Raw genomic sequence first — 14610 nt, 5'->3', positions numbered from 1 at the left:
CCTTGTGCTCTGTTTGCTTGAAAGTTAAAACCTGAGTTGAGGTAGGTGGCATAGCTGGCTTTGCAAACAAAGTAAAATGAGTCTACCTATGAGTGGGACTCACTCAAAGACATTTACTTTGTCAAGTCGTTCCTCCGTGTGGGGTGGCTTTGGGCTCTGAGATCACCAGGGCATTTGGGGCTGAGAACCTGGGACTCTTAGGATCCTCCCCAAGTGTCTCTCACTACTGTGTCCCCAGAATTTTTAAACATTGAAACATGTACTTATGTTGCAAATGCGTAAAGTCACTTAGTATGTGACAGGCATTGTTCTAAGTGCTTTAATTCTCTCCACAATCTATGAGATCAATACTCATATCAACCCCATTGTCTAAGAGAGGTAAAGAAACTGGCCCGAGGTCACACAGCGAAAAACAGGAGAGCTGGATTTCCTTCTAGAATTATATTTTCTTATAGAATAAACTTCTCTTCTGGATGAGATGACCTAGAATACTTGTAAACTTATATTGTAAATCTACCCATTTCCTTACAAACTGAACAACGTAGACCCTTATTCCATTCTCTCTGTCTTTGTCTCTCTCTCTCTCTCTCTCTCTCACACACACACACACACACACACACACACACACACATTAAATGTCTGACTACTGTATTTTTTACCAGTTCAGTTTTGTGCTGAACATTATTGAAACAGCCTATTCTCCTTCAAAGGAGCTATAAAATGCATTGACTTTTCTTTTCCTCCCTGGATGATCATATTTTAAAAAGAATTTTAGAAAAAAGTATTAGGACTCTTCCTTTCTATTATGTTTTTAATTGGCAGCTATACAGAATGTAATTAAAATGACCAAGCTGTCTGATCTAAAGAGAATATTTGGAGTGTTGAAACCTAGTTCCCTGTTCTCCATTTTTTTATTTTTTTAAATCAGATCTTATCAAGAGATGTAGACCGTGTGAAAAGAATCACCATGGCAATATGGAATACAATACAGTTCCTTAAAAGCTGCTTCCAGTGGGAATCCACAGTGAGAAGTACAGTAGCATTCGTGGTAAGCTTCCTTTTTTATGTTCAAATTATTTGCTTCTGAGTCCTAAATGCAAATGCAAATAGGTTTTATTTTACTTATATCGAGCAGAATGATGCACATTCGACATAGCTGAAGTTTACGCCCATAAGGAAACTTTGAAAAAAATGGTGTCCATTCATCTTCCTATACTAATATTACGGCATGGGGGATTATGTAGGAGATATCTTTCTAAGATCATACTTGTCAGATTTAACCTTGGAAATCCCTCAGTTACCCAGATCTTACTCATATACTGTCTCTTGGTGAGGTTAAGGGAGCCACTGTTGGATACATTTTGAAATGTTTTTGCGGTGGTTGTTATAATCATTTTATAGTCCCTACGATGTATATATTTGTCTTCTTCTGTACCAATGAATGCCGGTGTTTTTTGAAAAATGGCAGCTGAGGGAGTTCCCCTTGTGGCTCAGTGGGTTGAGAACCAGACTGTACCCATGAAGATGTGGGTTTGATCTCTGGCCTCTCTCAGTGGGTTAAGGATCTGGCATTGCTGCAAGCTGTGGCTCGGATCCCACGTTGCTGTGGCTGTGGTGTAGGCCAGCAGCTGCTGCTCCGATTCAACCCTTGCCTGGGAACTTTCTTATGTTGCGGGTGCGGCCCTAAGGAGAAAAGAAAAAAAAAAAGAAAGGCAGTTGAAAAATCCTATGAGCGAGTTAAGACTCAGTTACTTTAATTTATGTTTTAAGTAAATCACTGACAAACTTTGATACAAAAACATTGTCTTGAGACATAACTGATTGCTACACATTGCATGTTGACTCAACACCCCAAAGGAGAACCTCTCATGTCTGTGAGATGCACTCTTATAGTACTGTTGGCCCTGCTTTCTGAGCATAATAAAATCACAGGATCTTAGAACTGCACGAGATCAAAAAACTATCTAAGTCAACCACTGAGAGTCCAAGAATCTCTTAAGGACTTGAAAATTAGCACAGTGTCCTTTACATCTCTGGGCATTCTCCCTCATCTGTCAATGGACCTATCATTGAGCAGATTGGTAGTATCAGACATGGGAGGAGACACCAAATCACACAATTGCGAATCTCCTGCATTTTGTATTATGCCATTAATTTCTATACTGTGCAAAGATCTCACAGTAGGGCCTGTTACAATGTATAAGTGGTTGAGTCCTGGTCAAGTTTCTTCTGTCTCCTATTTTCTATTGTTGGTGCTGGCTCCTACCCTAGCACATATCCTCATTTGGAAAAAAAAAAAAAAAAAATATGACCCCTTAGGGCAGTGGGTTCAAGGTCAATCCCACCTTTATTATGTAAATATTCTAGCTGCATATGAGGGTTTTCCTTTGCCACTGGAGTGCGTTCTCTTTGGTCTAGTGAATGTCAGTTTTTCATTGCTTCAGGAAGTAGGGGGCCTATGACAGCGGCAACCTTGGCCTTTTGTATACTAGTTCTTTGGTTTGAAGTTGCTGGAACAATTGGCCTTGATAACAACATTAAGGAGAAATTTATTAATCTGTAACTGTCTGTGGCTTGGCATTTATTCATCTGCTTCCCTTTCTCACACTCTCCTTGACTGGGGGCTTCATGTGTTGTATTCAGCCTCCCTGCCCCCCTTTCCCACCTGAATTCTCTTAAAACTTTCCAGGAGATGTTCTGTGTGATTCTGGGCCAAAGAGGTAAGTCAGCAAGATCAGTGGCTTCTTCCAGTCAGCACCCCAGCCAACCCCTTGGAGGAGGAAAGGATTTCCTTTTTCTTGAGCTTAGTTTCTGGCACTGAGATTTTTAGAAAAACAGATCTGTTGCACTGGATTATGTTGGGGAGTGACAGAAATGATTAATGGGCTGCTGGCATGATCTGAAGAAAGATTAGAGCAAATGAACAGAAGTGGGTTGTTTCATAGAAGGGACTTCTAAAGGGGAAGGGAGCCTTGGCAGTGAGGCCTCCTCTGCCCTGCCTGTGCCCTGAGTGTACCCTCCTGGCCAGTGCCACACCACAGATCCGTCCACCAGGCTAGCTGCCAGACATAGGCTTTCACATTGTCCTTTAAAAGCCCTAAGACTTATGGAACAAAAGATTCAGCTCTTCCAGCTGGTTTGCTAAAATGTAATTTTGCAAAGCTACCTGAGTTTGTGAGACTGTTGGAGCCCCCACTGCATGTGTGGATGGGGACCGTTTTCCATTGGACATCATTGAAAAAATGCAGAGTCCATTGGAGTGATACATGCATTCATATTCTCTCTCTGTCTCTCTCTGGGTTCTCCTGTAGGTACTGGCGTTAAGATGGACTCTCAGACATATTTTGTTTTCCATTTTCATTTGAAACTCTATTTTTGAGTGATCATCTCACATTTACATTGACCAACCATGGTGGATCTCAGAGACATGGAGAGGTAGAGACTGCCCCATCTAAGCTGATGCTGTGTGATTTCATTGGAGAATTTTTTTTTTGGTTGCTACTCTCATGATGGTCATTCCAAAACTATTTCTGCTCTGAAAAGTGAGAACATATAAAGAAAATACATTATTAGGATAAAAAAATATATTTTAGTCTTTCTTATTTTTTAAAATAAAGTCATGGGTAACAAAGCCTTCATATTTTTCAGAAAACGTTTTGCTGGCATGGCTTTTGCTTAGGCTCATCCTTGATGCTTGTGAAGCACTGATGGGTGATTCCTCACCTGGGGCCTGCCATGAGCTGTGTCCCTGACTCTGTAGGACCCCATTAAGGGTCATCTTCCTGAAAAATGTTGGATCCTCAGGTGACCTGGGACAGAAAGGGAGGAAGGGAGGTTGTGATGCTGAAACACGCCACTGTTGAGAACACCATGTTTGTCTTTGGTTGGTGGTACAGCACACAGCGATGTGCTTCTCTGATCTACTGCAGACAGAATGCTGCGCCTGGTCTTTATTCACCCATGTGGTACTTTTTTTATGCTTCATCCCCTTGTCCTGGCATTACAGGGGCTGAACAATTTTGTGCTATTCTGAAGTAAGGACTTAAACCAAGGATGTATTAAACAATAGGGCTGCCTGTAAATGCCTTTATTAGAAATCAGGCTGAGTTCCCTGTATAGGTGTGAAAAGAACCACTTTGGCTGCAATAGTCTCCAGTGGGGCTTTTCCTTCCCCTAAAGTTACACCACCACAAGCTAAAAGTAGAATCGTAGGAATTCGTTTCCACTTCTTTTTTTGTCAAATAACGTAAAATTGTCTACTAACATCATGGTCATGTCTCTCTTTTCAGTGGATGCAATGTATGGGTGTTATAGGATCATGGTTAGTATATTCTGGCTGTTAATTTTAAGCCTTCATGAAAGCAAGTCATACATTTTCTAAGGAATACTATGAATGTGTATATGAATATATCATATCTTGTTGAAAGTGGAAGTTAAAGGAAAGCAGCCTAGATCTAGGCCCATCTGGTGTCCAGTCAGAAGTGGATGGACAAACACAAGAAAATTTATCTTGTTAGATCATGTAAGTCTAAACCTCCCCAAGTGGGGATTAATCCCCTCTCCACTTGGGTGGTTGTACTCCAGATACTAAGAGAAAAAAATTCTCTTTAATTCACTGACACCTGCTTTGCAAATGTTAAAATATACTGCTTAATTTATTGTTATTGTGAGAAATTAAATGTGGACTTTTTTTTCCTTTAATTTTTATTGAAGTATAGTTGATTTACAATGTTGTGTTAGTTTCAGGGTATATAGCAAAGTGATTTGGTTTTATTTTTATTTTTTTTCCATTATAGTTGGTTTACAGTATTCTTTCTTACTTTTTTTTTTTTTTTTTTTTTTTTTTACCTATTTAGGGCTGCAACCACGGCATATGGAAGTTCCCAGGCTAGGGGTGAAATTGGAGCTACAGCCGCTGGCCTATGCCACAGCCACAGCAACGCCAGATATGAGCCATCTCCATTCTGCTCATAGCAATGCCAAATCCTTAATCCACTGAGCAAAGCCAGGGATCGAACCCGCAACCTCATGGTTCCTAGTCGGGGTTGTTTCCACTGAGCCATGATGGGAACTCCTCTGTCAGTTTTCTATTGTACAGCAAAGTGGCCCAGTCACACATACATATATACATTCTTTTTCTCACATTATCCTCCATCATGCTTCATCATAAATGACTAGATATAGTTTCCAGTTCTATATAGCGGGATCTCATTGTTTATCCATTCCAAAGGCTATAGTTTATATCTATTAATCCCAGATTCCTAGTCCATCCCACCTTACCCACCCCCCCTTGGCAACCACAAGTTTTATACACACACACACACACACACACACACACACACACACACATACACATATAATTAAATAAAAATTTTCAGATTTTTTTTCCATCGTAGGATATTATAAGATATTGAGTATAGTTCCCTGTGCTAGACAGTAGGTTGTTGAATTGGGGCTTTTTTTAGAGTGGTCAAATAACTCTAAATCACATTTCTATAGGCTCAGTTTTTTTGTTAGGATGAGTTTAGAAAACCTTGCTCATTTCCTCACATCTTTCTCCTTCCTCTTAAATTTTCTAGATTTTTAAAAAATGTATTATGTTTTCTGAGCTTTATGTGTTTTAAGTTAAAAATAATTGTTCTTTTTTTTTCCACTCAAAAATTCACATTCTCATTCTCCCCAGCTGAAAGACAAATTAACATGAGGTGTCAATTTATTGATGGGGCCAAGTATAAGTAAAATATCATGCTTAGAAGAATTACATCTGTATATTTCCCTGTGAATGGGTTTAAAAATATACATAGTATTTTACAGACATGCTTATGGTCATTTCCAGTCACAGAACTTTAGATATGTTTAATAGCTCATGCTGCTTCAGTGCTTAACTATGTATAGATACTATCCTAAGCATGTTATAAATGTTAGTTCATTTAGTTCTTACAACAACCTGCTGATGTAGATGCCACTTACAGTATTTGCTTATTTTTACAGATGAGAACAATAATCCTATAGGGGTTAAAGAAAGTGTCAGTGCTCATATGCTTTCAAGAGGCATAGCTGAGATTTAAACCAGACCATCAAGATTTAGAGCCCATGCATTTAACCATTGGGCTACATTATCTCTCATGGGTGCCCAGGATGCAGTGATTATGGTCCTTGTATTCAGATAGACGATAATGGCTCTAGGGACCACCATATGAGTCATTTCAGATACGTATTTAGAGTCTATTAATGGGAGTTAAAACTATTCCAAGATGCTTTGGGAGAAGGAAACACTCATTATAGGGGTGGGAATAATTCTCAGACATAGTCACTATATTCACAAGACTCGGGAGAAAATTAAAGAAACAAAAGGTGGAAATGTCTATAGCATCTTCGGGGAACAGCCGAGACCGTGGGAATCACATGATATGACATCCTTGGAATTCAGCATGACGGCCTGGAAAACTTCAGTGCCTGGTTCTAGGCTGAGCACCAAACTGAAGTCTGAGTTATCTTTTCTCACTTTGTGGGGGAGGCTCTTAGATACTGTAGAAGTGCTTTCAAGGGGAGAGGGAAGGGTGAAAACAACTCAAGGAAGGGGCCATGGAAGGAATCTTTACTTTTCATGTTTTCCTCAAGAATTCCAGGCTGTTCAGAATAAGAGAGAGGAGTAGAGAAGAATTACTATCTACATTAACACATTACCACCAAATTTCTTAAAACAGTAGCTTTCAGAGAGATAGGCCCATATTTCTAGTGTGGGAAAGATGCTATGTTGTCTATTCCCATGTCTCAGTGCAAATATGTCGTTTGATGATAAGATGAACTGAATTTGTTTTCAAAAGATAATTTTGCATTGTGATATTTGTATTGTAGAACCTGTCATCTGAGTTTTTGTTTTTTTTTTTTTTCTCGGTTTGTTTTATTTTTCTCTTGGGTAATTATATTTTACAAACCTCAATATTGTCTATAAAAAAGACCTAAAGTTATATTATGGCGTAAATGCATTAATTTTTGCATGACAAAAAACATTTACTTAACAGATGGCATCAACAGAAGATTATTTTAAATAGCAAAAATCTCCCAATGCTGTTAAAAAAAAAAAAAAGGATTGCATTTATATAGTTTTGTTTTCCACCAATCTTTCAGACACTAACCTATTCCATCAAGGGAGGGATATCTGGGGAGGAGGGGCATTGATGGATTACTTATTTATTAAATTTTTACTTCGATCTTCATTGTTAAAACATTAATCTAAATCTATGGTATATCAATGGGTATCTATGTAGAGCTATGCTTTTTACATCTTTGACTTTTTTCCTGAATTGTTTGATTGTAAGAAAATGATTTAATTTTTCAGAGTGGATGGGGCCTGCAATATGATACACAATTTAAAGCATCAATTCACCTTCCACCTCCCCATTAAGGTTAAAATACAATTCTCCACTTTCTTAGTCATATCCTGTATTTAACATGAACAGAATTCTTAGCTTTTAGGGCTCCTGGAATTTTGAGAAGTGTGAAATGATTTCACATTGAACTTGAAAACAATAGCAACAGGAAAAGAACAGCCCCTTCCATCAGACATCATGTGTCTGTACACACACTCACATACAAAATAGTGAGAAGCAGAGGGCATTTGAGAAGCAAAGCATTCCACTGTCGAACATTTTCTGAGAACAGTTTAGTAAAGATTTCATATGAAACCTTGCAGAGTGGCCCTGTCTGTGATCCCTCTTGTGGCCCACAGGCCATTGAACTTATATTGAAGATTGAATTGAACTTACTTTGGCACGAATGACAACTGTGGTGGACATTTTGTTTTCAGATAGGACTAATAAGAAAGTGCTGGCCAGTTGTCTTTTTAATGCCTTAGTTATTTATATGTTAACTGGGTCTCAAAGATTTTTCTTTGTTTTTTAAAATGCTGTCACCAAGTTATTCACAATTAGATGCACTGCATTTGATTCAACTTTCAGTGGCTGTTTCCATATCCACCATGAGTCACAACTGGATGTGCAAAGCGGGCATCATTGCCTGTTTGGTGTGGGTTTGTGCAGTTGCTGCACCAAGAGTAATGGTACTTCCATAAAGCTGAAAAAAAACCCATAGTTATAATCACCATTTTTTCTGGAGAAGGAGAAAAATTTTTAGACATCTTAAATGCATATATATATATATATATATATATATATATATATATATACACACACACAATATGTAAGTGTATTATATAAAATGGTTAATATTGGTGAGTTTATTATTTGTTTTATTTAATGTTTTTACAGTCATTTCCCAAATCCTCCTTTTCCCTAAAGACCACCTAATATACTTTCAAAAATATCTTAAAGTTCTCTCTCGGTGTTTTTTTTTTTTTTTTTTTTTTTAAAAGAACAATCCATTATTGTACATTGTGATTATAATTTTTTACAGCATAATTGCACCTTCTATTGACAACTTCTCAGGCATTAACTAATTATGCAATTTAATAAAATTACAGTAATTGCATTAAAAGATTATCTGTTGAAAATTTAAAAGGACACTCTTAGCTATTTTAGCGTATTTTCATGTTTATATTTTCAACTTTATAATTGAATTGCATTTCCAAGCAGAATCCTAGCTCCGCTGAATGAAATCCGTTGGTATTTTGGAGCATCCCAATTTTAACTCGTAAGCATTAGATCTTAATTTTTTAAATCCTAAAACAAGCGTACATTGCCAGTCTTCACGCAGCCCTGTTAGTTAATAATAAGTGAATGGGTTTGATAGGTCCAGTCCCTGTTTGGGGCCTTTCTGTCAATACCTACTGCCTTTCCTGAGCTTTCTGTGGGGATGTAGTTACAAGCCCACATCTTTCTGCCTTCTGTGTATTTCCTGGTTAGGAGCCATTGTCTTTTACAGATTCCGGAGAATTCAGTCTAGTCCACTCTTCCACCCAGAGATACTGTATCTGTTCATTTGAACTTGATCCTGACTTTGGGAACTTCAGTCTTAGAAGACTTCAGAGATCATGTCAATCCTTGACACCCCCCCACACACACTGCTTCTGCACCTCCTTCAAGCTCACCCCTCTTCCTCCCTCTGCCCCTTTCCACCACCATTGTTTGTCCAGTGTCTCCTACACTGTTAGATATTGAGATACAAAGGTGAAATGCCATAGTAAGCAAATGCTCATCTGTCCATCCATCTTCCCTCTTTTCTTCTCTCCCTCCCTTCATTCCCCTCCCTCTTTCCTCACCCCATCTACCACCCCCAGCCTCTCCCCAGTACCCCCTTTACCTCTTCACTGTTCCCTTTTTTCTCCCCAAATTTCCCTCCCATGTCCTCCTCTTATATTTGAAACCAAATATAACCTTTTAATTATCAAAGCACACCATAAGAAAAATTAAATTTGCCCTTTGGAGATCAAATTAAATCATAAGCATGGAAATATTTTAAACATATGAACTGAGCTACATATGGAAGCTGGTGCTCGTCCAACTCAGAGAAAGGCTTTGCCAAAGTGGGTGTAGGTACATGCACATGCACACATACACAGAGGTGCTGTGTTTCATTGCCTAGGGTGTGTTATATAAGAACTCGTGGAGAACCCACATATGTTTAGGGGAGAAATGCAAACCATTGTGTTCTATGCCATGTAATTAATATCCAGGTGTCAGCTACTTCTGGCATCATGGATAGACCAAGAGATGATCATACTAAGTGAAGTAAGTCAGATAGACAAAGACAAATACCATATGATAGCACTTATTTGTGGAATCTAAAAAATTATACAGAAGAACTTATTTACAAGACAGAAATAGACTCACAAACAAAGAAAACAAACGGATGGTTAGCAAAGAGGAAAAGTAGTGGGGAGGGATAAATTAGAAGTTTGAGTTTAACATATAAACACTCCTATATATAAAACAGATAACCAACAAGAACCTACTGTTTAGCACAGGGAACTATACTCAATGTTTTGTAATAAACTATAGTGGGAAAAAAATCTGAAAAAGTATATATATATACACATATATACACACACGTATATGAATCACGTTGCTGTACACCTGAAACTAATACAACATTGTAAATCAACGGTACTTTAAGAAAAGTTTTTATATTTTATTTTATTTTTATTTTTTTGCTTTTTAGGGCTGCACTCGCGGCATATGGAGGTTCCCAGGCTAGGGGTCTAATTAGAGCTACAGCTACTGGCCTACGCCACAGCCAGAGCCAGAGCGACAGTAATGCCAGATCTGAGCCATGTCTGCGACCTACACCACAGCTCATGGCAACGCTTGATCCTTAACCCACTGAGCAAGGCCAGGGATCAAACCTACAACCTCATGGTTCCTAGTTGGATTTGTTTCTGCTGCACCACCATGGGAACTCAAAAGTTTTTTTTTTAAATGAGTCAGCCATTTCTAGGGCTGATTAATAGCATGGAACCAATAAATGCCAAAGCATGTGGTTCTATCTTTAAGGCTATGATAGTGCTTTTCATGTTTGTCCTAATAAATTAAATCCTTTACATCAGAAATAGGGATTTTATTTCAGTGACCTAATAGTTCGGATTAGTGTCATTTGCTAAAATATCATTCAGTGTAACATAACCATATGATTGAAGGATTGTGTTCTGACACTGAGCAGCAGAATGAATGACAAAGACCCAGCCTATTATCTGTGTGTGTACCCTTACTGCTTATGATGGTGTTGAGTACACTGCAGGCATCTAATCAATGCTTCTTAGTAGAATACTAGAACTAGTGCAGACCATCTGTGTCAGATACTGCTTTCCTTTTATTCCAGCTACACCTCTGACCATAGCAACCTGTGACCCCCACCAGAAGGTGAAGTTCAGAGGTGACTGAACAACTTCATCATAATCTTTTCTGATGGGCATTTTTCCAGCTTTTTCTCTACCCTGCTCATCGGCGGAGGTGGTACTAATTCTTAGCAAAATGGCCAAAAGATAGTCAGCAGGAGCAGAACTGGGAGAGGAAGAAGGGAGCCGGCAAATCTCTAACCTGGATCAACAGCTTCTGAATCCAGAGGGATTTGTATTTTTGATTCTTACAGAGCTGAGTGCTTTTTCTCCCCCTCCATCTGTTTCTGTATATGACACCTGGATGTGCAAACATTTTGCATGATGCAAAAAACGGAAGAGAATATTCAGAAATAAAAGAGACTGAGTTGGGAGGGAGAAAAAGAGGCTGGTGTGTGTGAAACCAGTCATAACCAATTTCCTGCTTCAGTTTTGACCTGTTGAAGAACGAGGCTCAGCACTTATATTTCTGGCTAATTTGATATTGCCTTTTTTGTGGTCCGAGCTTTGTCATTTGTTTGGAAGCTGTCATTTTTATTAGTCTCTCTGGCTGATCTTTGGGGCTCCCCATCAGGTGGCATGTGCTCTCTGTTGTCTGGCTGGGCTAGGCAATCCGCTGGCCCTTTTATTGCTGTGTGATGCGGACATGCTTGCCGGGCAGCCTGTAATTAGACCCACCACAGGTGACAGTTACAAGAGAGCCTGGTAATCATTGTAGCTGCCTGATCTGATGTTTATGGAGAGCATCCTTCTTTGTGGTCTGGTTGGGGTTTACTATACTGCATCATCCCTTTGCCATTTGATTTATAATTTAGGAAGGTGTGTTTTGTTACCTCACTGCCTAGCGTGGGGTTATGTCATTGGCTTTTTACATAACAGAGCTAATTTGTGTGGGGGCGGGGGAGAGGGATGCTAATTTTCATTGAACTGATATTCTAGCTCTCACTTTTATTTAAAAAGAAAAAGATAGGGAGACAATTAAATCAAAAAGCTAATTCATTATGTCATCGTCTAAACCTATGTTCCTGCACAATGTTTACTGACTGTTTTAGTCCCCCTGGGATTTTCTGTTATTTCAGATCCACATTTTTTGGCCCTTTAAAATGACTTTTCTATTTCTGGCCAAGTTTTAAAAAATTTTTATTTCAACTCATTGCCAGAGATCCTTCATTTTGTCAAGGAGAAAAAGAGAAAGAAATATACTTATTTCACTTGGTGTTGAGATGAGACCTCCATGGCTATGGTTTTAGGTCTGGAAAAGCATGAAGCCCTAGAATGTTAAACTACAGGGCCTTTATGTTCATTCAGAGGGGGAGAAACTGAATTCTTCAGGAAAGTGATTTTCCTCATGGCCTATTAGAATATGATTCTCAGCCCTTATGCCATTTTTACAGCGTGTGGCTTTTGTGGTCATACATTTTGCAATTATGGTTTTAGTTCTTGAGTATGAAGTGCATCTAGCGCAGTGTCCATGGGTTGTGTTATTGACTTTTCTGCAAGTCTTACATTTGGAAAATATTTTATAAGTCTGGAAAGCTGATACTCAGAAGAGTAATATGCCCTGGAGGAACAAATATCTATAATGTTACTTCGCTGGGGTTTGGCTGACCCTTTTCTTTCTTTCTTTCTTTCTTTTTTTTTTTTTTTTAAAGTGCTGCACCCACGGCTTATGGAGGTTCCCAAGCTAGGGGTCGAATTGGAGTTGTAGCCTACGCCACAGCCACAGCAACGCCAGATCCGAGCCGCATCTGTGACCTACACCACAGCTCACAGCAACACTGGATTCTTAACCCACTGAGTGAAGCCAGGGATCCAATCTGTGGGCTCATGGACACTAGTCAGATTCGTTTCTGCCGAGCCACGGCAGGAACTCCCTGGCCAACCCTTTTCTTACAGCAGATGAATCTTCCTCCTCAAGGTTTGATGGGGATTGTGGTGATGATGATGAAGATGATAATTTGAGGATAATGAAGATAATTAGTGTTTGCATATTCTGGGGGTGTTTAAGTTTTTGGCTTTTGCTATTATGCTTGTTCTTTATTGGGGTAAAATATCACTTTTAGTGGAATATTGCCTTACAGTGTCTTTTGTTTAAAGAGCGACAAAATACTAAATATGAATTTCCTAATAGCAACATGTTTTCTGCTCTGGCATAATAAGCCAGGTACATGCGATTGGAAACTATTGTCAACTATTCCATAGCAAAAGCCGTTTTCCTTTGCAAATCACTGAAATCCTTCACATTTTTGGTCAGGAAATTTCTGTAGGCTGATTTCTCCTCTGAGTTGAGTTCTACTATGCAAAGTAGGAAAATGTGATGTGTTTATCTTTTAAATTAATTGCCTGTGGCCTCTGTTGCCTACACCTCTTTCAGTAAATTTTATTTTGTGTTTCACTGGAGATCTTTAAGCTTTCAGTAATGTACATATTTCAAAAGAAAAATAATTGATTTCCTGGAAGTTTATTGTACGTGCATACACACACACAGGAACATACACAAGGAGGGAAGAGGAAGACTAGAGAAAGGAAAGGGGAAAAAGAGAAAGAATGGCAAATAGCCTTTCCATTACCAGAGTTTGCTTAAAGATAGTCCTGCAGGTGGCGATAGAAACTCATAAATGGTAAAAATCCCAAGGTAAATTTCTGTGCACTGTTTCCTGGGGATTTTAATTTCAGTAATTTATTTTTAATTTGATACAATCATCTACAAGCAAAAATCATTACATAAGGAAAAAACTCAAATTTTCATGTTGTGTAATCTCTGTTTTTATAAAAAAATTTCTCAGCTATGTTATGGCTTGTTCATCTTTATGCATAAGAGATAAGATCTAGATTATCACTGGGCTGGTACATATTTTATATGGAAAATAACCATTTTAAGCCTGTGGGGTTTTTTAAAAATTTTATTTTACTGTTCTTAACCTATAGCTAAAATTTGATGCCTGTGGCATTGGTTGGGTTTATAACATCTTCTGCTATTAAGTTGCATGAGTATAGAGGGTGTGTGTGTGTGTGTGTGTATGTGTGTGTGTGTGTCAGAGTATCAGATCAGTTGCTTTCAGAGGACATTTCTGGCCTTAGCTAACTGTTGAAGGTTAATTTTAATCTGAGTAGAATCAAATTCTTTGAAAGCTACTTTACCCAGCAATAAAACCACAGAATAAATGATTTCTTTGAAAACGTTAGAAATGGCATAGTGGATATGATAACATTTTTTTCAATTATTTTAGTTATTTCATTTTGGATATTAGGCATTGTTCAAGCAAAGTTAAAGCATTCAGTAAATCTTTCTTGCTAGTTAAGGTTCAAAAGTTCTTCAATTGCTTTTTTGTGAATATATATTTTCATTTGCCATTTTTCTTAAGTTTGGATTTGAAGATGCAAACTCTAAAGTGATTTGCTTAAATATAAAGCTAATTTTCAGCTCTTCTCTTTTCATGTAGCCTCATTTAAAAAAACCTTTGCAGTGCACATTTTCAAGGGGAACTGCCTTGATTCTAAGAAAATGTAATTATTTTGGTTTAAATGCTTTATACTTTAGATGTTGAGTGTCATCCACAGACAACTGTGATGGTCTTGAGCAAATTACATGAAATTCAGTCTTTGTCTCTCTTCTGAGCATTTCACTAAGTCTTGTGGTGAAGTTCAAAACCAATAAGGTCTTGTATACCGTATCCTCGAATACAGGATTTCTTATAATAGAAGAGAGGGAAAAAGATAAAAGAAACCTTCGAGCCTTCTTATATTCTGTTTCAATTGCTATTCCAATTACTCATGAGGAGGAAGAGTGGGAAGCAAGTCAAACTCTCGGAAAACCT

General features: G+C 38.3%; 1 protein-coding gene across 16 annotated transcripts in view; it reads left to right on the top strand.

The window, feature by feature from the left end:
* The window catches only part of MCTP2 (multiple C2 and transmembrane domain containing 2), a 237545-nt gene that overhangs the window by 158628 nt on the left and 64307 nt on the right, over positions 1–14610 (top strand). For all 16 annotated transcript variants that reach the window (XM_084967038.1, XM_021099366.2, XM_084967035.1 and 13 more), the window contains exon 17: positions 929–1048. In XM_084967038.1, coding sequence (XP_084823164.1) covers positions 929–1048 — 120 coding nt within the window. The remainder of the gene's footprint in view (positions 1–928; positions 1049–14610) is intronic.

This window comes from Sus scrofa, chromosome 7 (genome assembly GCF_054392235.1).
Source record: "Sus scrofa isolate SSC_HxYL_T2T_F1_AM1 chromosome 7, Sscrofa_HxYL_maternal_Yorkshire_Landrace_v2.0, whole genome shotgun sequence".
NCBI classification, from domain to species: Eukaryota; Metazoa; Chordata; class Mammalia; order Artiodactyla; family Suidae; genus Sus; species Sus scrofa.
This window is presented reverse-complemented; position numbering and strand designations above follow the sequence as displayed.